The following is a 23,595-nucleotide window of genomic DNA, read 5'->3' on the forward strand; positions in this document are numbered from 1 at the left end:
GGGACGCCTGAGATAGTAATGCATTAATTCCACGTTAATTAACTCGTTTTCGCCTCGCAGACGGTGCCCCGAGATTAATGTATGTACAGACATATTAGCCAGCCGCGTTATTAACCGCAAAGCATCATTTGCTCGCATGAGTACCGTCAAGCGTTTCAGTAATCCAATATTCGGTCTGCTAGAATTCGATTGGTAATCTCTGTGGAACAGGAAAATTAAATGAATACCTGTGCTGTAATGTAATTATCCAGAAATAACTGGTTTTTTAGTAAATCTCCACGTTAATGCAATATAAGGTTAAATTATTAATGATTAATTGGATAAATCAGCATTCGTGCTATTTTTCAACGAATCTTGGATTTCGCAGAACGCTAATGCGTCTCTGATGTCTCGATAGAAGAAAGTTCCTCAAGTTCCATCGCGGAATACCGGCGCAAACGCCTTAGGAGCCTTTGAATCATCTTCAGGGCTCTTTAAGTTCGACGACAAAGTGGGTCGAGCTTTCTCGGCTGATATCAAACTACTTTTTCTCTCAGAAAGTACGAAACCACCGTATTTACCTTTACATTAGTCGAATTACTTGTAATTCTTCGTGAGAAGAAAGATTCCTAGAATGAAAAGTAATTTTTTAAATAAGGACTTCTTGGTGTATTTATTTTTTGAGTGGAGGTAAGAACTAACGGTCTCTGGTTCGTCTCCTATCGATTCTATCGAAAATTCTTGAAGGACAAAAAGGTTTGGAAATTTAATTTACAACTTTTGTCATATGCAATTTTATTACAATTGTGACGGTACGCGAGATACTACTAGATTCTATACTTTATGCTGGGGCGTCCCTATAATATGTTTCTTTCTCTCTCAGCATTAACCCTTTGCGGTCGTATGTCTAGTCTCAACCACTAAAGTTCTTGTACTGTTCCGATCGTATGAAAAGATTTAAGCCATTACATAATAGTAATACATAGATTCTAAGACATTAGTGTGATAATAGATTAATAGTTAGTGATCTAAAATATATGGTAAGAACGTTAGTAATTATAGTTATTCAAAAAGATATGAAGTAGTGGATGAAATATCTACATGTTTAGTTTTTCAAAGATAAAAATATTGAATATTGTTATTTTTTACTGTAACAGATTGCAATAAATACGGTAGGAGTATAAACGAAAAATAAAGCGCGGATACTACAATAGCAAATAGTCGAAGATACTTTGTAGAATTTCAAATAATATTTTACAAATTTTATTTAAATGTAATTAGGCATTCTCGCTTCTTAAGATATTTGACAAACAATACTTCAAAATGACAAGAAAATAGTTACCGAAAAATACCACATGATGGAGAACTATAAAATATAATTTTTACATAAAAACATTACATTAAAACACATTATTGTGTAAACATATATCTAAAGTTCATAAAAGAATGAATAAATCTTGTTTATCCTTCACAATCTTGCATATTATATTATCACTTCTCGTTCTTCGGAAATTAATTCCGACCACAGCCATGTCTAAATTTAATACGACCGCAAAGGGTTAATTTATCTGGTATGAATTATATATTCTAATATTATTTATAGTGATCCGTATAGTAATTTGATGTATCTGCTTATAAGTTAATATAGCCCTATCGTTTTACCATCTAATCTTGGAATATATAATAAATTATTTTTTTTTGCATTTTTCTGTTTAGTATTTTCGTAGCAGTTTTATTAAAAATTTTCTATGATCCAGTAAAAGATTTCGCGTTACCCGAACACATAATACAATTAAACCAGTGACGATCAGTCTAAGCCTGTGGTGAAATTGATCGTTGAAGCCCCTTAGAAGTAGACTATTTTTAAATACGATTATCAACCATAGCGAAATGATTCCGAAGCCGGGAACCTCGGAAATAACGTTACCGTAAAAATTACTTTGTCTCGTAACTTCGTTTTTCAGACAAATTTCTCGCGAAATCTAAAAAGCGATAGGACGTACTTTCTCTGGATCTGCCATAAATTGCTCTGGGAAATCAGGTTTGGTTTCAGTTTACTTCCAAGAGTGGGAGGAGCAAATACTCCCTTTAGTTTACGTTTTTTTAGAAATATTAATTTTACGTTTATTTACATTCGAATAAAAAAATTATAATTCTTAGTTTGGTTTGGTTATGTATTTAGTTTAGATTAAAGGCGGTATTTGATTGAAAAATTGAGAAAGTAATCACCCCCTAAACAGTATTAACACTTTCGCTGCGAATGACGCACATGTGCGTCCAACTGAATAAATGTTGATAATACATGGTTGTTTTTATTATTTTTCAGTTTTCATTTTTTTTGTTCGCCAGTCATATTATATATAAAATAAGTTACTACAAATATATGTTTTTCAAAATAATCATATTAGAACATTTTTAAGAAATTTTTCATTAAAAAAAAATATAATTGTAGCTCTTAGCGAACGGTAACTTATTTTCGTCCGCAGCAAAAGTGTTAAAATGCTACTCCAAAAAAATCACCACTTTTCATCGCCTTTGAAATTTGCACTCATCTACAAAAAAGAAAACGATTTTAAAAATGTAATTTTTATAAAAAAATTTATTTAATGTTAATTTCATGGATCTACCGTAAATTGCTGTAGGAAATTAGATTTAGTTGCAGTTTACTTCCAAAAGGAGGGGTAAAAATTCCCTTAGTTTATTTATGTTGTGTTTTTTTTATATTCAGTTACAAAATTATAATTTCTAACTTGGTTTAGTTATACATATATTTAGTCTAGACTAAAAACAATAATTGGTTGGGAAATTGAGAAAGTAAATATTTCTCTAAAAAGAATCATATTTTTGAAATTCCTCTTAAAAATGTTCGCCAATCCACAAGAAATAGGCAATTTTTAAATTCGAATTTTTAAAAAGATCCAACAAAAATGTAAATTTCCCGATATCAAGATCGTCTTTAAATATTTCTTTGCGATTTCTTCGCTATTTTTCTGTCAGCATTTATATCATATCATATTACCAGATCGCTGCAATTTTTAAACGTCAGTAAACAACCAAAAAATTGATAAAATGCATACCTGGCATCACTTACTGAAAAAGAGTGCCCCAGTTACCTAAAAGGAGTCATCTATCTATCCACTAGAAAGTGCAACGAGTTTTCTTCGACCATACTATATTTCTCAGACATAAATTACGACCAGATCGGAAACGCCAATCCGTTTTCCCGCATTTTTCAAGCTGAACAGACACCGGAGTGCCTCCCACGCCCTCATGGTATGTCAAACGCAGCCCGATGGAAGCATCAGTTTTCCCAGACATTCAATGTGGAAACCCCCCAACCCTCCTCTGTGTTCCTTCAGTGAAAATCCCCGTGGCGAGTTTCACATACGATTTTTTTTTTCTCCATACGCCTACTTTTCCCTGCGGCCCACTTTTTTCACCCCGCTGTCACGGGGATACGCGTCGACGAGCCGTCACTGAGTGTAAGGGCGTTTATTATCGACGAGGAAAAATCGTTGTTTTCGATGTGGCCGCGCCGCGATGCTTCAGAGCAATTCAAAGTAGGCCAATTTAAAGGTGATGGACGTCCAAAGCTTGCAGAGTAGAAGCAATTTTCTTAACTGGATGGAGAATTTCGAATGACGAGTGGAAGGTGAAGGATTTTTTTGAGTATAAATTGCAGTATGACCGATAAAAGCCCTCTCCAAGCTTGTGTTGACTTTAAATTCATACGTACATTGTTATTAGTACGTATCAATTGTGGCTGTAGAGCAATTAAATAATCTACAGACGATTTAATTATTATTAATCATTTAATTATTAAGTATTTATTAATTATTAATTATTTAATTATTAAGAACTCGAGACCCTCGAATTGTCACTCAATTTTTAACCGACTTATGAAAAGAAGGAGATTTCTCAATTCGACACGTGTATATTTTTTTTTCATGTCTGTTTCCGATTAAGTATGCCGAGATGGATTGAACAATCGGAATGGAACCTTATGCATCTTGTAAAGCATCTCTCTCAGTTGGTCCCTTAAAAAAACCTTTGGCTTTGTTTTATTTTTTACCACTTTATATCACTTTTTATCGCAATAAAATAATGTTTGGAAAAAGAATATAAATGACTTCGAAAAATAGTAAAACTGCACTAAAAAGTATGAAGTAATTTCTAATTAATTTATATGAATACTCGCCAGCTGTAGATATAATTGCTTAAAAGTATGAGAAAATGCAGTGAAAAGTGTGAAATAATTTCTATTTAAACTGCTTTATTGTTCACCAGCTTTTGATGAATTTGGTTAAATTATTAAATACAGCATATGAAATACAATGCAACCGTTTTGGAGGCGGCGCAAAATTTAAAATTACGTACATTCAAAATTACTAAACTTGGTTTAACTATCTCCCGGAGGAACAAAAAATATCATGTTTAATTAATGCTATTGTTATGTCCGCTTTAGACATCACATACATTAACACTATTCAATATCGCCAACCCCATCAAATACTATCCCAAACCTACTCAGACTGTATTTCTGTGTAAATAGTATACACATTAACTGTATGGAATATTGCCCCCACCCCTTCGCCACAACAAATACATCAAACCCACTCAGACAGTACACATGTATACATAACAGCATTCAATATTGCTGACCCCACCAAAAGCTAACTCAAGTCGGAATTAAAATTTTTAATTTTGCGCCGCCTCTGAAAAGCTTGCCTGGTATTTAATATGCTGTATTCAATAATTTAACCAAATTCATCAAGAGCTGGTGAGCAATAATGCAGTTTAAATAGAAATTATTTCGTACTTTTCATTGTATTTTGTCATACTTTTAAGCAATTATATCTAGAGAAAGTGAGTATTCATATATAGTTAACTATTATAGAAATTATTTCATACCTTTTAGTGCAGTTTTAATGTTTTTCAAAGTTGATTATATTTGTTTTCTCCAAAAATTATTTTTACTTACATTTATAGAAATTGCATGTTTATTTATACTAGTATCAACAGTTAATACATTAAATATATTTGTTTATCTTATCAATTATAAGCATGTATCTATTTTTATAGATATAAATTTATTCTCTTTAAAAATAATAATAACATGATCAATGTTCATGTATTAATTCTACTTATATTTACAGAAATTGGACCTTTATTAATACTATTATCAACAGTTACTAATTTAAATTAATATTCGTATTTTCGTTTATCAATATTCATTATATACTTTAATTAAAATAATTTCCTGACTGTTCGTATCACCAAGTAACTATATTTATTCAAATAATTCAACATTATTTTTTGTGTTACTTCCTTTATGTATATTCCTACTGTATTCCTCTTTCCGATGGAAATGAAATTCCCCCAAACTTTCACTCCTATACTACTTTAATAAATAAATCCGTTTACATTCCAATTATTTCCAGACATGCAAAAGCAAGATACAAATACATTTTGACACATTATCCATACTAATATATGTATACTCATACTAATCCATACTAATAATATTATGAATGCTCACGCACACCTACTTGTTCCTGAAAGAGAGTGCACCCAGGTGTACGGTGTGCAACGAAATCCTTAGCATAAACCACATTTTATTTAGCTGTCAGCATTTCTTTAGAATTAGGAAAGTTTCGGAATCCCAAACAATATGAATGAAATTATGAATTCGCATGACAGCATTAGGGACTTAATTCTATTCCTAAAAGAAACCAGAATTTACGACAGGTTGTAAAAGTACATGGATGATAGATCTAAATGTATAAAGTCGCTCATAACCTTAGCTCTTAATGCGACATTTTTACATTATTAAATTTATTATATATATATTATAAATGCGAAAGTAACTCTGTCTGTCTGTTACCTTTTCACGCTTAAACCCCTGAACAAATTTCGATAAAAGTTGTCACGGAGATAGATTGCATTCTGAGGAAGGACATAGACTATATTTTATTTTGATGAAGTTAAGGTTTCATTTCGAAATCTAAATATTTGTAAATAAAGAATGAGAAATATTGATTGAAAGATCTGTATTACGTAAAACAAAAGACAGTCAGGGACTGGTTCACGAAGGTGCTCATACGTACTTAGTTGAACTGTCAGTCGAACGCAAACGATAGAAAATAAATAGTATTCCTATAAAGTTCCTTGGGAATTGCACGTACGAGCCAATTTAATCAATTAACTGCCGTCAATCTTTTCCAATCAAAGAAAGCATCGCTGATTTGTTGTTTTTCTGTTACAGAGTTGCCAGCCGAGGAGGGTAAGTTCTTTTCCACCGAAAGGGTTCTTTTTTCCTGACGATCGACACGGTAAGCCATACCCAGCAACAGATTGGCATCAATCTTCGCGCTCGTTTCGGATACTTGTTGTTGGCCAATGCTAATCTCGTGGCTCGGTTTCAATACTTCGCGGCCCGAATTATTTTCGGTCTTTCGGTCCAGCTGATCCGCATGACATTTGAAACACTTTCACCAGCGTCGCCTACGGACCGTTTGAAATCGGTTCGAGATTTACAGAGCACACATTGCTCGTTGAACCGAGTGAACAATGTCTAGCAGGCGGAAATATAACCTTGTTCAAGTTTTCGTGTCTATTTTAGATTTCGATACTACGAATGATCCTGTTCAACAGGTTTTTACTTGAATGTCAGGGGGTATTATGAAAATATGCAGTTCAACAAAAATTTCTAATTTTGGACGAATAGTTTGGTGTATTTTAATCGTTAAAATTAGAATGTATCGATTTTTATAACGAGACAAAATTATTATACAGTAAGCGTATAGTTAGATGCTAGGTACTAGATATAATAAAAAGTTGTTAGATACGGGTTTTTTTTCATATTATGTACATACATTTTTACTTTATTAAATTTATTAAAGTGTAATAAATGCACGGTAAAAATATATGTTTTTTTTATATATAGGACATTCCAAGCTATTTCGATCACTTTTGGACCTGACCATTTTTTATTTAGTTGACATTTTTTTACATTATAGTACCCTACTGAATACATTTTTTGTGAATGTTTGCAGACTTTTCGTTTGCCAAAAATTGACCAAATTGGACGATCTTTTTTTTCTTCCAAATGTGCGTTTATGAATGAACGTTACGAAAAAAGTACAAATCAAAATATTTGAATTCGTCTCTTATAACATTTTTTGATTTTTTTGACTACGTTCCACCCCTACGAAAAATCTGAAAAGATTAGAAATTACTAACTCTAATAAGGGCTTCATATTGCATAAATATAAACGTGGTCACTTAACAACTTCGATAAAAGAATCGGCGATTGAAATATTTTCGAATTTTTTAAAAATTGAATTTACATCCAAAAATTCTGGTAAAATTCTCGAATGTGCATATTAATTGGTAAAATAATCATGATTTTTTTGATAATTTTTTATTGAGCAGAACGGGAGATATTAAGGATAAAGGGAAAAATGATTTCTACTCCGTAATTACCACTGTAGTAGAGGTCAAAACTCTGTGAAAAGGGGGTTTCTTCGAATCACCTATCGAATGGCATGAACCCCGTTCAATTTCGTTTGAAGGCACTTGTGCCATGTTTATTTGGCTAAACCCTTTATCACCTAACATGCTGAGCTTCTTACGATCGATTTTTTGAGTTTATCCCGAAGCAAGAAACCAAATTATATATACAGAGTCTACCCGTTAAGTTGTGCTACTGTATTTTAAGTATTTCCGATAGCGTATATCTTTAAATCTGAAAAAATTGCTTTTCAGGTTAAAATGTAAAGGTCATCTTCACTTTTTTAAATGCCACCTTATTTTGTACGTCATAGGGTCGATGCCGATGTCGAGACGAATTCATCGGTGTATCATATTATAACCTTGAAATGATTTTTAATCGACAATTTTGTGAAAACGTAATATTAATGAACAATTATTTCTTACAAGATAAATCAGGTTATATCAGATGTTCGAACTGCGATCCATCTTCTACGATACAGAGTACCGCTCTTTTCATTGTCGCCATAATTGGGCCGTTTCGGTTTGTATTATTCCGTGGAGTTGTTATGCGATTCCGAAGTTCTTGACCATTATCGATTGTTGTGCCGTATACAACGGATTGCAGATATTCTCAAAGATAAAAATCCAACGAAGACAGATCCGGAAAACGCGGTGGCCAACGAATTGGACCATTAGTTCCTATCCAACGATTTCGAAACTTGTTGTTAAAATATCTTGTAATTGTAGCATTGAGCGTAGAACAACCGTCTTGTTGAAGATACAGTGAGTTTAGAATGTATTTATTTTATTGCTTCAAACCATAACTGGCTTATACAGCATACAATAGTTGTGGTAAATACAATTTAGTTACATCAAATTCTTATGTTACAGTCTTTGAGAAAACTATAAATAATTTTTAACCCTTTAATATCCGGTTCACTAAAAAATGTGTTGATATAATACGGAGGACGATATTCGTTACTGAGGAGCATATGGAACAAAACTTCACGCTGATCATTGTGTTGCGGGCACTGCCAATTCTCAAAATCACGATCAATTTCTCAAAAAGTCATGTGTGAAATTATAGTTTATTAATTCTTTTTATACTCAATGGTATTCTATATATTCTCGGAAATCTCTAGAGTAGATATAGTCCAAGCAACAATTACTAGTTTATATAATTTGCAAAATTAACAAGAAAATACGAAAAATCGGCAGAAATAAAGAAGAAATAAGTATAAGTTTATTGCTTCGTACAAATTAGAAAACATCAAATATCCAGTAAAAGTACTTTTAAAAAGTCTCTAATAGAAGAATGGAAAAAGATCCCACTTCGAATAACTAATAATGTAGTTAATTTAATGCTTAAAAGAAATTTCTTTTTTTTTTACGTAAAATATCATTGACTATAAAAAAAAAAGTTAAGAAAACTACAATTTCATACAAAAGTAAGTAGAGAACTTGATCGGTACGATACGAATACATTCTACGCCCACTGTATAATTGGAACCACATAAAACAACGATAGTTATCCTTACGATTGCAAATAATACAAATCAGTCATCAAAAAATATCATTTTCACGTTGCGTTTTTATTCACCCAATTGTACGGTAGGAGGTTAGGGTTATAAATTCAGAAAAACATCGCGAGCCGTGGCCAGGACGAACGTTATGAAATCAACTTGGCAGTAAACACGTTAACGCAGTCGTTACTTAATTGTTTGCCAGACCATGATGACACAAATAGTGGACAGGGTTGAACGTCTAATGCCAGATCTTTGGCACTCATAGGTTCTCCTAAAGGTATCGGATCATGCAAGATCGAGGCTTCTCCTGCCGTGTTTACGTACTTATTGTTAGGTGTAATCCGTGGTACCCTTCGATCCCTTAAAAATAGACGCACTTGTACGTGGTCGGTGGCTCGCGTAGCTTTTCAAGACGATTGGCCACTTGTCGGTGTAATTATTTTTAGAGGAAACAGCTACGCTCTTTTTTCATCCAGGATCGTCCAGCAGATCGTTACCGAGCTAATCTTTGTAGGTTTTTCGGTTCTCGTGAGCTTTAAACGATCGTAAAGTATAACACACCAGGCATCGATTTTTAATCCGGAAGCGTTCGCATGACGTTCACTCCGGGATTTAAATCGTCTAGCTAAGCTGGAGAATTAAAAATGTCTGCGGAATCTATTGCTAGTCTGTTTCGAAGAGACAGGGTGTTTGGGAATTTATGATACGATGTGCGCTGTGGGTTGTTTAAAGTAAGCAATTAAAATTTGTTTGGTTGCTGTGGGATTTTAAACAAATTTAATTTATTAGTCTGTAGAGATAGTGCTGAAGAAAATTAGTGGTAGCGTTTTATTTTTAACGATGTCTATTCGATTTGATCACGAATTACCGATTGTATGATTGTAGGGACTAGAGATTTCTTTCTGTTAGCTTCTTTTTCACACTCATTCGTTACTTCCTTAATGATGACTACTAAACGAAACGTCTGATCGTGTTCTATTTTCATAAGATCAGCTCGATGTCTTTTGCTTTGACGGCTGAAAGTCGACATACAACAGGGAATAGTAAAATTGATTTGGCGGCTGAGAGTTGTTACATGACCGAAAGAATAAAATAACTTGGAAAGTTAAGAGTCGACATACGACCGGTATGATAAAATTGCTTTTGGCAGTTCAGCGTCTTTAGCAGAACAGTCGAGCAGTGTGTAGTGTAGCCGACTACTATGCAGAGAGTCCGGGTTCGAGTCCAGGGCGTTCGCCTAAGTTTTTCAAGGTATAGCTAAGAAGAAAAACGTATCGAAAGCCGGTAGCTTATTTAAATATAAGAAAACATATAATATTATATACTAAATGTAAAGATATGTATATTTAAGTTATAAGCGTGGTGCTTATAATAAAAGGATGGGTAAATAACGGTATAACACTGATGACTTGTGTTGATGTAGTAAAACAATACTGGAACATTATATTAACAACACTTACATAAATAATTACAACACTTCATGTACCACAATTCATGTTACCTGAATCAACAACAATGTCGGGTTTAGGATCAAAGACTCAGGGTTAATAATTTAACTCGATCTTTTGCTTATAATAATACAGAGCATTCATATTAGTTTTGATTCATATTAGTCTTAACACTTTATCTACCGCGCTATTTAGAAACAGACTTTAATTCAAAAAAGAATTTTCTATACTAGCATATGCCAATCTAGGCTGACAATAATTCCTTCATACTGTTACTAGGTACATTGAAAGCCAAATCTGTTACCAAACACTGAACATTGTAAGTAGACAACCATCAATACAGTAAATGAATTCGAATAGCTAAATACTGCAATTAAAAAACCTATAAATAGGCTCCCGGTAAATAAAGTGTTAACCTCTAATTTTCTCGAAACAAGAGAAAATGGACTTACATCACTTTCAAAATAAACGGTCCATATAATGGAAAGGAGGAGTGCAATATGTGCATACCTGCACATGCACTTAAAACATAAACGACGAACAACAACGACATACGACCACAATGGGTTGAACTACATTTGACAGCTGAGAGTTGACATACGACCGCAAAGAGTTAAATCGTTCCCTCTTTTCATCAGATGGTCCACAACTCATGATTCCCTCAATTGTGCAACTTCAAACGCCCTTGACAATGGAACGCGCGTATCGAGGGTCTGAAAATCAAAAGCAACGCGTCAATCCCGCGACGAAGGTCACCCCAAAGGGCATCACGACGCCTTACGGTTCGAGTGCATCGAGCGTAATGCCGACGCAATTACTTGCAAATCGAGTGTCGACGACGACGATCGTGCAACAGACATGGCTGACACGTTTACAGACTTGCACTCCTCCCTCTATCTCACTCGGCGTCGTGTACACGTGAAACGGTAATGCAACGAGGCCTGGTGTGCGCTCGAAAGCTGACCTGCTTTGATAGCGATGCCTTCCATCATCAACGGCATCTGCGAGTAGCTTCTCCTTCCCCCGCGACGCCAGTCGCCGACTTAACGTACCACGTTCCAGGTCTAAGTGCTCGATACTAACGCGTCCCAACGATGTCGGAATCGCATTTTCGAAGACGCCATCGGACCCCTTATCGAAGGCTCCTCTTTGATAGAGTGGTCCTTTGACGTCGCGACGCTTTATCGCCCCTAAAGCGCCGATTTGAGGGCAAGTTTCTCGATCCGCGACTGTGCGATACAAGGGACGAATTATTCGACAGGTTACTTAACCTGTTGATGGCGCGAATGAATACATACAGAGTGATTCGTAATAGGTGGCAAGTGATATGGACGGAATTTTATTTGAGTAAGAACAGAGGGAGCAGGAAAGATGAAACGTGTGGGGATTTACTCGTGGTATTTGTTATAGTGGAAGTAGATCAGTCATATTAAAGAATTTTTTTTGCCAAACATTGCATAAAATGCTGTAAACTTGCTTTTTTGATATGTTGTTACGGACCACCCAGATAGTATAAATCTAGATTTGCAACCCTCAGAAGCGTGAGCCAGCCAAGTTACAGCCGAAAATCCGCGAAGTTTTCACTTTTTTCAAGTAGATACAATTTCGTACGAAAATTGACAATGAGGGAACTTGCGGAATCGCGATGGAGGAACATTAGAGAATTATGAATGTTCACTTGTAAGCTCGTGGAAATCGTGTTTATTTTCTTGCAACGAAGTGTTCCCTATCGAAAACTACCCTGATTGTGTAATTCGTTAAAGTCATTGCCCAATCAGGTAGCCCATTTGATCTATGTCCTGTTTTTCTCGAATGGTACAAAATCGGCCGTGGAGCATTTTCCCCGAATCCGCGAGGCATGCACCGCGACTTGCCGTGGGCCCATGTAAATCTCAAATCACTCGTTTCGTCGACCGTTTCGTTCGACCTAAACGAACGAAATGTTCCGTGGCGATCTCATTCAAAGAAACCAGGGCTTAAGAAATGGCAATCCACAGAAGACCTCGACGACATCTTCTCTCACGATAGTGAAAACGGAATTCTTCTGACGGCACCCCACCTCCCTCAAAGATCCACAAAAAATGATATTGTAAGTCAAAATACCTATGGTATCGATTATACATTTTCTCCAACTTTTCCTTGAACCGAATTTTTACTTCTTTTGGTTTTCATTAATTTAAAAAAAATTATATAATGGGTACAGGTCCCGCTATGGTCTTAAAATTGAGGTAATTAAATTTGCTTCAACTTAATTTTTCATGAGTTTAGTGTAGGATAAGTATTTATGTCAATATATCCGTCGAAAGTAGGCCAGAAGTTAAAACATCCACTTTTTGGAAAAATGTGTCAATTTTCGTAGAACTGTATCTCTGGAACTAAGAGAGTTACACAGCTCCAACGCATCTCAAATTGTAGGAAATTGTATCTACTTAAAAAAAGGTAATAATGACTTTTCTCGTCAAGATACTCCTTTGGTGATTTTTTTGCGAAAACCTGAAAAAAGTGTGAAAATTTCACGGATTTTCGGCTGTAACTCGGCTGGTTCACGTTTCTGTGGGTTGCAAATCTAAATTTAGACTGTCTGGATGGTCCCTAACAACATATTAAAAAAAGCAAGTTTACGGTATTTTACGCAATGTTTGGTGTCTAAAATGACTGGCTATAACCATGTACTAAAGTTATATTTTTATTTGAGATTTAAAAAAAAATGGTTGGGAAGAGAAGTGTAGTCCTAATTTAATTAAAAAGTTTTTCAGGTAGTGACGATGGAAAAAGTAATCATGCTTTAAGGATATTTTTAACCGACTTCGAAAAGGAGGAGGTTACTCAATTCGACCTGTTTTTTTTTATGTCTGTTCACCGATTACGCCGAGATGGCTTGACCAATCATAATGAAATCTGTTGCATCTTGTAGAGCATGTTCCCCCGGTGATCTTACCATCAAGACATTTGTGATTTGTCATTTTTTACCCGTCTTTTTTTTTGTTTTTTTTAAACCAAAAAAACCGTGATTTTTAGGTATGCTTGCCGATTACGTCGAGATGGCTTGATGAATCGAAGTGAAACCTCTTGCATCTTGTCGAATATTTCTTCCAGTTGGTCGCGTAAAAGAAACATTTTGTGATTTGTCATTTTTTACCCGTTTTTTTTTTAAACAGAAAAGTTTTGTCTTGCATCTGGAAGAGCATTTTCCATTTGGTCCTATAACAAACCATTTGTCCTTATTTTATTTTTTACCAATTTATATCACTTTTTATCTCAAAAAGCGTACTATTTCACGTATGTTTGGCCTGAAATCGATGAAATCCCTTACATTTTGCTGCCGTACAGATTTTCGCGATGATCACATTTGCAAAAATTTATGAATTTTTCATATTGTTTATAACTATTGTTATTGCAAAATTCCTATTTTTTTTTTTTTGGTTCATTAATTAATTCCGATTCCGATCCCGATTAATTCCATATTTGTATAACCTTCCAGCATTCCTGATAATCTCATTTGCAACAACAGGGTGTCCCAAATATGTTGGATGTTGTTACGAGCCAGGGCGATAGCGACGCGCGTGTGAGCCCTGCGAGTGGGGTGGATTCGAGAATTGCACCGATACGATTAATTAGTATGTATCAATGGAGCCGAAGATTTGAGGATAGGGTAGATAATGCAGACGACTCTGACGCGAAGTCAGATAGTTGCAGGAATCGGTATCTCCCAGTGAAGGGTAACCGTAGGTTAAGATGTTTGATTGTCTTGGTTATTGAAGACAAACGCAGACGCCTCTGACGGGAAGTCAGGTAGCTGCTGGGAATTGGTATCTCCCAGTAAAGGGTAACCGTAGGGTAAGGTTCGAACTGTGAGGTTGTTGGAAAAAGTGCAGCGACTCTGGCGCGAAAGAATATAATGATGGTACAGCTGAAATGGCGCGCGTTTCGTGCCGAAGGCCTTCACCAAAATTTTCGAACCGCCGCCATTTTTTTTTGTTATTTCAAAAAAATTTTCATGTGTTTATTAAACTGTTTTTTTTTTTAATATGTCAAAATATAAAAATATTTTTTTCTATATTTTCGCATTTATGAATTTTTTAAGAATTGTACCCATCTGACGAGCGCTCAGGGTGGCCAGACGCCTTAAACAAATACATCAAGAGTATTGTCGAGGTGTCCACAAAATAAACTCTTCTCCAGTTTGATGTCAGTTCGTCAATAGACTCGTCTCCGAATCCCCAGCCGTAGTTTGAAGTAACGATTGAATTCCAACTAAAAGTGGAATGGAAAAGTTGGAACCGACCAGAAATACGTTTTCTCCCGTTTTACAGAAAATCCCCTTTGTCCCCAGCGAAGATCTAACGAATGATTCGGACTTTATCACGCGTTTATTACAGAATGAAATTCACCCAGAACGTAATCGAATTAATTTAATAACAGTGCCATGCAAAGCTTTGACCAATTTTCAGCGCCATTTTAACCGACACGGAAAATCGAAGCTGCGTTGCACCTTTGAAAATTCCGTAGCAATTTCATTCTGACCTTTGATGATGTTCTTTTCGCCGAGTCCTACGCTTGTGCGCGACTAATTCCGTATCACAAATTACTTTCTTGGCGCGAAGGCAGTCGACGAAGGTCGCATTAATGAGATTTCTTCCGTAATGCGACGACAAGCGACGCTCATAATTGTCGCTGGGCTGTGGTCGTCGCGATCATTGCGACGAACGTCATTGATCGGCTAACAATATCCGTATTACGTGGACGAATACAGTAACGGGACAGACGATTGTATAGAAACAGTGGTAAGAGACTTATCGATGTATGACATCGCACGAATGTTGCACCGACCTCGTGGGCAATGCTAATGGAGATAAGCACCATTCAAGTTCCTCTGATTTCGTTTCATGATTAACCATCGGAATGCTCGGACGGTTTTAATGCTACGCAACGCTCTTGGTAGCATCAGGTACTACACGATCCAAAGATTAAATTCGTATCTGATCGTGAAGTTATTGAAATGAAGTTTGTTCTACAATTAATCCCAAGTGTGTGTCAGACATCTTTATCTATTTCGTGGATGTATTCTCATTGGATAGAATGGATTCTTGTTGTAACAATTCGTTTGTGGAGAACTTAAATAGCAAACTCTAAAAAGTAGATGGAACTTACGCTACTAGAAGTTCAAGTTCATGTACTTTAAAGAGAGCTTATAAGCTTGACTATTGCACTCAATGAGTAGTACAGATATCAAGATGATTAACTACGAAATTAATGTTATACTTAATACAATAATTAAAAGAATTTATTCATTTTTAGAAATGTTTATTTTATATTATTAATTGATCTTGTAAAACAAATGAATATAATTATAAAAACTCCAATAATTGAATTGAAAATTCGATATAAATATGATATAAATGTAAACATGTACTAAATCTAATTTTTAGTAATTTAAAAAAGAAAGAGAATGCTGGGAATAAGGAGAACATGAAGTTTCAGGTTGTTGAAGATTCAAGAATAAATGTGTGTATACATATAATTATATCCATGAGTATATTCATACTAATACATTAATAAGAAAACTTTAAAATCCTAGATTATCCTAAATTATAAACTTCGTCACCAATAAACGTTGAAATGCACTTTTTCCGTTTGTCTTGCGATTCTCGACGAAATGAGACCGGAAATTGAGACAGGAGATAATTAGCCATAAAATTCCGCGAGGGGAGAAGGTGGATGGCCAAAAACGAGCCAGGAACGTCGAGGGCGAAACGTTGTCCCTATAATTGGCCAGCAATCGGATTTTCACTCGTCTCTGGTCGCTATCGTAGATTACAATTAATGAAATCGTCGACCGTAGAGCACGTTGGAACGATGTGACGTCAATCGCATGCTAGCAAAAGGCACTTGCCATCAAGGACGCCATCGCCTGCCCCCGATTACTCCCGGTTCCGCCATTTTTTTTTTCCTAGTATGTGTACACCAGTTGACGCACACGCCTAGATCGTCCATAGAAATCCGAATTTTGTTGTCCGAAAGCTGTAATTCCTTATTTCGAAATTGGAGGAAACATTTGGAAGCATTCTATGTTTGGAAGTTTCCTTGGAATTGGAAGTCTGGTTCTATTTCAGAGTTGTAAGAATATTTTATTATTTATCCTAGCTGTTAGAGATATGTTTTCTAAAGCATTTTTAGTAGTTGTTTGTTAGCAGTATTCTTAGTGGTTGTTAGTAATTGACGAACTCGATTTGTTATGCTTCTATGGGATTACTGGAAAGAAAAGTATGTAATTCTGTAATCAAAACTACAATTTATCGAGTGTGTAATCTACAGCAGAACTAGTAGCACCAAAATTGAAACTAGACTAACTTAGTGATGTCATCTTGTCTTCTTGTGAAAATTTTCATGATTTCCACACATGAAGTTCCCTAATACCACACTTCATATACCAATAAATACCAATATTATCCTGCCATTACTTTCATTTCCTTACAGAGCTATATAAATAATTTTTCGGGCGTATTATTTACCGAAACATCATAAAATTAAGTCGACGCTGCTGGTGTAGTATTTAAATGCAAATTGTATTGCGAGGCTAAGATTAAAATAATTTCGTAAGCGGGGTTAACCGTGTCGATCCTCTTTAAGATTAATATTTTCCTGCGGTTAGAAGAGCTTCGTATAATTTAATTTATTTTTCTTTTTATTACAGGGAAATCCATATGGCAACTAGTCTTGGAACAATTCGACGACCTTCTAGTTAAGATTCTTCTATTAGCTGCGATTATTTCTTTTGTAAGTATATACCATTCGTTCTATTTAATTATTTATTGTTGAATAACTAATTACAAATATTTTATTAAAAGTAGATAGTTATTCAATTTTAGAAATTTCTATTTATTAAGTTTATATCCATAAAATGTCTTTCTTTCTATTACAATTTATCATGCATCTCATTTAACTGGTCACACTGAAAAGGTAGAAGCGTTTATGTAAAAATAAACTATGACACTATTAGTCATATTGTTTTTTTCACATTTAGAAGCATTGTTTAACTATTTAATTTAGTAGTACAAGGAAAGGGTGGAGATATATTTTAGACAGACGTTGGTAATTGGAGCATTCGTGGTAGACGATGATAAATTGCAAACGAACAAATTAAACAAATAAATGGGAGTCTTTGAGGGATCCCGTTGAACTGTTTGCAATTCTCGCGAATAATGAATGTTCGAATAACACACAGCGACGACTGTTGATATTTTTAGATGATGACGCGAAAGACGTTAATTAATAAAATCGAAGCGCCACATTATTCCTCCAAGAGCTGCTAAGTAATTATTAGTTGGTCAAAGTCATACTATGTTTACGAGGGTTCAAGGCTCACTCATTATAAATACATCTAGTTTCAAAGGTGAAAAAATAGCACATCGATTTCTTGTCGCTATGAAAATCTCATTACCTTGACGCACGTGTAGAAAATTCGTAATGGACGATACGCAGAATGTTTTTGATTTCTTTGACGGTAACGCATTGCCAAGTAAAGTAATCGTATTTATTTAAAATATCTGAAGAACAAAATCAATGCATGCTTCAATTAAAAAAAAACTCAAAATTAATATTTTAAAGATTTATTTATTTCTATCTAATATTTTTGAAAGAATTAATATTCAGTATTCGAAGTAATATGGAATTAAAATATTCATAATGCAATTTGTATTTACGATTAAAGAAGAAAATGTTTATTCAATTGGATATTTTAAATTCACGTACCGTATATAGTGATCTATTAAAAGAAATGATGTTACAGGAGAAGAATTGTGAATGGATAGCAAATATATTTTAGTCATAGTATCAATTGCATTCATATGAACTCATAGTAAACTACATAGTTACAGACATTTTCTTTGAAAAATTTAAAAAGATGTCATTATGGGAAATTATGTTTCTCAATTGAAAAGGGGCCTTCATTGTAGGCTGTTCGAGGATAATACAATATAATTTTCTACACGAAAAACCAATTTCATTGGCTCATACTATCAACTAATTAGTTGTTTCCGATGTGTGACCACCGTATCAGCTTCATTTACTTTACCCTTCACTATAACTTGCAATGTTTAATCGCGTGAGATAAGGTCGCAACATCCAAACAATATCACTTTTATCTTCTCTTACGTCACATTCCAAGCAATATATCACCTCTACATTTCTTGCATTTCCTATTCCAAGCAGTATTACCCTTACCTTTTCTCATGTCCTTCGTGTCAAGTAAATATCACTCTTGACTTTTCTTACGTCTCATTCCAAGCAACATCACCACTTTTACCTTTCCTTGTATTTCCCCATTACAAACAATGGCACCTTTACCTTTTCCCGTGTCCACTATGCCAAGTAATATCACTCTTGACTGGTCTTACGTTTCATTCCAAGCAACATCATCACTTACACTTCTGCTCGTGTCCGCTGTACCCAAGAAATATAATCACTTTTACTTTTTCTCACATTCGTTCCAATTAATATCTATCTCATCTTTTCTTGGGTCCTCTACTCCAAATCATTACTACTTTTACCTTTTTCCATGTTCTTCGTGCCAAGCAGTGTCCACCGTTACTTACACCATGATTAACTCAACGATGTATTCTATCCGCAGGTATTAGCTTTATTTGAAGAACACGAAGATGCGTTCACGGCCTTCGTCGAGCCCTTCGTCATTTTGCTCATTCTCATTGCTAACGCCGTGGTCGGTGTGTGGCAAGAACGTAACGCTGAGTCTGCGATTGAAGCGTTGAAGGAGTACGAGCCCGAGATGGGCAAGGTTGTACGAACCGACAAGGCTGGTGTCCAGCGAATTCGAGCTAAGGAAATCGTGCCCGGGGACATCGTTGAGGTGTCCGTCGGTGACAAGATCCCTGCTGACATCCGTCTTTCCAAAATCTTCTCCACCACCCTCAGGATCGATCAATCTATCCTGACTGGTGAATCGGTCTCGGTTATCAAGCATACCGATCCTGTTCCTGACCCACGCGCTGTCAACCAGGTAGACATTCTTTCAAAGGGTTACCTTGTTTGAATCTTCATTCGCACATTATTATTTATTTGAGACTTACGAGAAAAGATATATCAGATGACAATCTTGCGATGGAAACCCTTTCTTGGCTTGAGTCCAAAAAATCACTTAAAAAAGTTCTAGTGTTATACTTTTCTAAACATACATTACGTTTACCGCAAGACTTATCATTGTGATATAATAGTATCTAAATGATCGATGATAATACATTCTACTTCACTGAAAAGTTTGCACATGTATGGAAAAATTATGCTACTATTACTATAATACCGAAAGAAATTAATTCATATTCATATATTTGAAAATATCGATGATATTAATATTATGGAGTTGTAGCCATATAACTGCAGTGGGAATGAAAAAGTTAAAGTAGAATTTAATCAATCTATACCTTAAAAGGCAGTGATACTTGTATACAAAAATAAAAATTCAAATGGTCATTGAATTATGAACCTTTATGATATAGTTGTTAGTAATCACTGCTTTAATATTGACAATAGATATATTAATATCTTCAACGAACTAATTCAATATCTCATTAGATTCATATTTCAAGTATACTTCCACAAAGATGTAACTCAGGATCTAACACTAGAAAAGTATCCGACATAACTATGGTAATAATTATGGTACTATTTTGTGTACGCATCCTTGAGTAACAGAAATCTTTAGAACACTTCTAGATATTAAAATTCCTCTGTACATAAAGGCATTGTAATGTTCCATCCTGAAACTTCTGATTCTGTTTCAATTAATGTTAAATAGCTTCCTAATTTCAGAGATACTCGTTCTTGAAAAGGATACAAAATGAAAAGATCTAGGTTGAATTTCTATTACAAAATCTCTACTATCTTCACAAAGCAAGCAAGCAGTGTCGAGCCATTAAAAGAATGTTCTTTCTAATATAAATCTCTTCTCTTCAGGACAAGAAGAATATCCTGTTCTCTGGTACCAATGTCGCCGCTGGCAAAGCTCGTGGCGTGGTAATTGGAACTGGCTTGAACACTGCTATTGGTAAAATCCGTACCGAGATGTCCGAGACCGAGGAGATCAAGACGCCCCTGCAGCAGAAACTCGACGAGTTCGGCGAGCAATTGTCGAAGGTCATTTCCGTCATTTGCGTCGCTGTCTGGGCCATCAACATTGGACACTTCAACGACCCCGCCCACGGTGGATCCTGGATTAAGGGAGCCATCTACTACTTCAAGATTGCCGTCGCTCTTGCCGTAGCCGCTATCCCCGAAGGTTTGCCAGCTGTGATCACGACTTGTCTGGCTTTGGGTACCCGTCGTATGGCCAAGAAGAACGCTATCGTGCGATCTTTACCGTCCGTCGAGACTCTTGGTTGCACTTCTGTCATCTGCTCGGACAAAACTGGCACTCTGACCACTAACCAGATGTCCGTTAGCCGGTACGCCATCTTACCAAGTTAACGCATAGTATTGTATTTATATTGTATAAAATACCAAAAAGAAATAAACACCTGTATATTTGTATTACAGAATGTTCATCTTCGACAAGATTGAGGGCAACGACAGCAGCTTCCACGAGTTTGAAATCACCGGATCGACCTACGAGCCCATCGGCGATGTCTTCTTGAGGGGACAAAAGGTTAAGGGTCAGGATTACGAAACCCTGCATGAAATCGGCACGATTTGCATTATGTGCAACGACTCGGCCATCGATTTCAACGAGTTCAAACAGGCGTTCGAGAAGGTCGGTGAAGCGACGGAAACCGCTCTCATCGTCCTTGCGGAGAAGATCAATCCGTTCGGTGTCTCAAAGAGCGGACTGGACAGGCGTAACGGAGCTATCGTCGTCAGGCAAGATATGGAGACGAAATGGAAGAAAGAGTTCACCCTGGAGTTCTCTCGCGATCGTAAATCCATGTCGTCGTACTGTGTGCCTCTTAAGCCATCCAAATTAGGTACTGGACCAAAGCTGTTCGTCAAGGGCGCCCCTGAGGGTGTCTTGGATAGGTGCACGCACGCACGTGTCGGCTCCAACAAGGTTCCTCTTACCTCTACTTTGAAAAATCGTATCTTGGACTTGACCCGCCAATACGGAACTGGCAGAGATACCCTTCGTTGCCTTGCTCTTGCCACTGCTGATCACCCGATGAAACCCGACGATATGGACCTCGGCGATTCCACGAAATTCTACACATACGAGAAGGACCTGACATTCGTTGGTGTCGTTGGTATGCTCGACCCCCCTCGCAAGGAAGTATTCGACTCCATTGTAAGGTGTCGTGCCGCTGGTATTCGCGTTATCGTCATCACTGGAGACAACAAATCCACTGCTGAAGCCATCTGCCGACGTATCGGTATCTTCACCGAGGATGAAGATACGACTGGAAAGTCATACTCTGGACGTGAATTTGACGATCTGGCTCCGTCTGAACAGAAAGCGGCTTGCGCCAGGGCTCGTCTCTTCTCCCGTGTGGAACCTGCTCACAAATCTAAGATCGTTGAGTACTTGCAGAGCATGAACGAAATCTCGGCTATGGTGAGTGGTTTTATCAATAGAGGCTCTTCAAATATTTTAATTTCATCAACAAAGACACCAGTTTCCTATCATATCCTTGTATCCTAACTCGAAGCCCTATTTGTCTCACTAAATGAGAACTATTAATTATTATTCTTGTGTCGCGATAGACTGGCGATGGTGTCAATGACGCCCCTGCTTTGAAGAAAGCTGAAATTGGTATTGCTATGGGATCTGGAACCGCTGTAGCAAAATCCGCCTCTGAAATGGTGTTGGCAGATGACAACTTCTCTTCCATTGTCGCCGCCGTTGAAGAAGGTCGTGCTATCTATAATAACATGAAACAATTCATTCGCTACCTTATCTCTTCCAACATTGGTGAAGTCGTGAGGTTTGTAGATGAAAATTTGAGCGAGGTATCCAATGGTTGACAATACTTGAAACACCTTATTTAATTGTGCTTATCAATTGTAGTATATTCTTGACTGCCGCCCTTGGTCTTCCCGAAGCTTTGATCCCTGTTCAGCTTTTGTGGGTCAACTTGGTCACTGACGGTCTTCCAGCCACTGCTCTTGGCTTCAATCCTCCCGATTTGGATATCATGAGCAAGGTAACGTTTCCAATATACAAATTATATTTAATTATCAAAATTAAAATAATGTATAATTACACTTACATTGGTACAGCCTCCCCGCAAAGCCGACGAATCTCTCATCTCCGGCTGGCTGTTCTTCCGCTATTTGGCTATTGGCGGATACGTAGGTGCTGCAACTGTTGGATCAGCTGCATGGTGGTTCATGTACAGTCCAAATGGCCCGCAGATGAGCTACTACCAACTGGTAATTTCTACTTCAAATTGAGACTTATACTCTGTGAATTATTAATTGTTTTGAGATTAATTTTAATTAATAAGTAATAGTCAATCCTGATCATAGCGAGTACGGATGCTATAGAATTGAATGGAAAGCTGATACATTAACAATAGAATTAAAACAGGCTTTGAAAATACTGACATCGCGAATGTGACTTAAAAGGTTATAAATAGTTAATAATCACTAAGAGTAAATGTTGCCAGTTCCTTGGTGCTCTTTATAATCGAGTGTTCTTCAGATCGACTATATTTTATAAAATAGCACACATTTAGTAATCCGAATACAAGATATCGTGAATTTATTGTACGTGTTTGAATCATTATGACAAACGTTGCAACTCGCAGACTCATCACTTGGCGTGCTTGGGCGGTGGCGAAGAATTCAAGGGCATTAACTGCAAGATCTTCACGGATCCTCATCCCATGACGATGGCTCTGTCTGTACTCGTAACCATTGAAATGTTGAACGCTATGAACAGGTAACGCGGTATAAACGATCCTCTTCGCGAATACTTGAACTATTCGTAATGTACACTTTATTTTTGTGTTTTATTTCAGTTTATCTGAGAATCAATCTCTCATCACTATGCCGCCCTGGTCTAACTTGTGGCTCATTGCCTCTATGGCTCTTTCTTTCACACTCCACTTTGTCATCCTTTACGTCGACGTCCTTTCGGTATAATAAACAAAACATTGCCTACCCTAACCTTCAATGTTCCGTGAATGTAACGCTTGCCAATTTGC

General features: G+C 36.3%; 1 protein-coding gene across 5 annotated transcripts in view; it reads left to right on the forward strand.

Annotated features, from left to right (window-relative positions):
• LOC128884968 (calcium-transporting ATPase sarcoplasmic/endoplasmic reticulum type) overlaps positions 1-23,595 on the forward strand; it is an 87,227-nt gene that overhangs the window by 51,323 nt on the left and 12,309 nt on the right. For all 5 annotated transcript variants that reach the window (XM_054138693.1, XM_054138697.1, XM_054138694.1 and 2 more), the window contains exons 3-12: positions 6,245-6,262; positions 17,142-17,224; positions 19,077-19,463; positions 20,417-20,904; positions 20,996-22,001; positions 22,151-22,371; positions 22,455-22,590; positions 22,667-22,819; positions 23,197-23,330; positions 23,410-23,527. In XM_054138693.1, the coding sequence (XP_053994668.1) occupies positions 6,245-6,262; positions 17,142-17,224; positions 19,077-19,463; positions 20,417-20,904; positions 20,996-22,001; positions 22,151-22,371; positions 22,455-22,590; positions 22,667-22,819; positions 23,197-23,330; positions 23,410-23,527 (2,744 nt within the window). The remainder of the gene's footprint in view (positions 1-6,244; positions 6,263-17,141; positions 17,225-19,076; positions 19,464-20,416; positions 20,905-20,995; positions 22,002-22,150; positions 22,372-22,454; positions 22,591-22,666; positions 22,820-23,196; positions 23,331-23,409; positions 23,528-23,595) is intronic.

This window comes from Hylaeus volcanicus, chromosome 2, assembly GCF_026283585.1.
Source record: "Hylaeus volcanicus isolate JK05 chromosome 2, UHH_iyHylVolc1.0_haploid, whole genome shotgun sequence".
Classification (NCBI taxonomy): domain Eukaryota; kingdom Metazoa; phylum Arthropoda; class Insecta; order Hymenoptera; family Colletidae; genus Hylaeus; species Hylaeus volcanicus.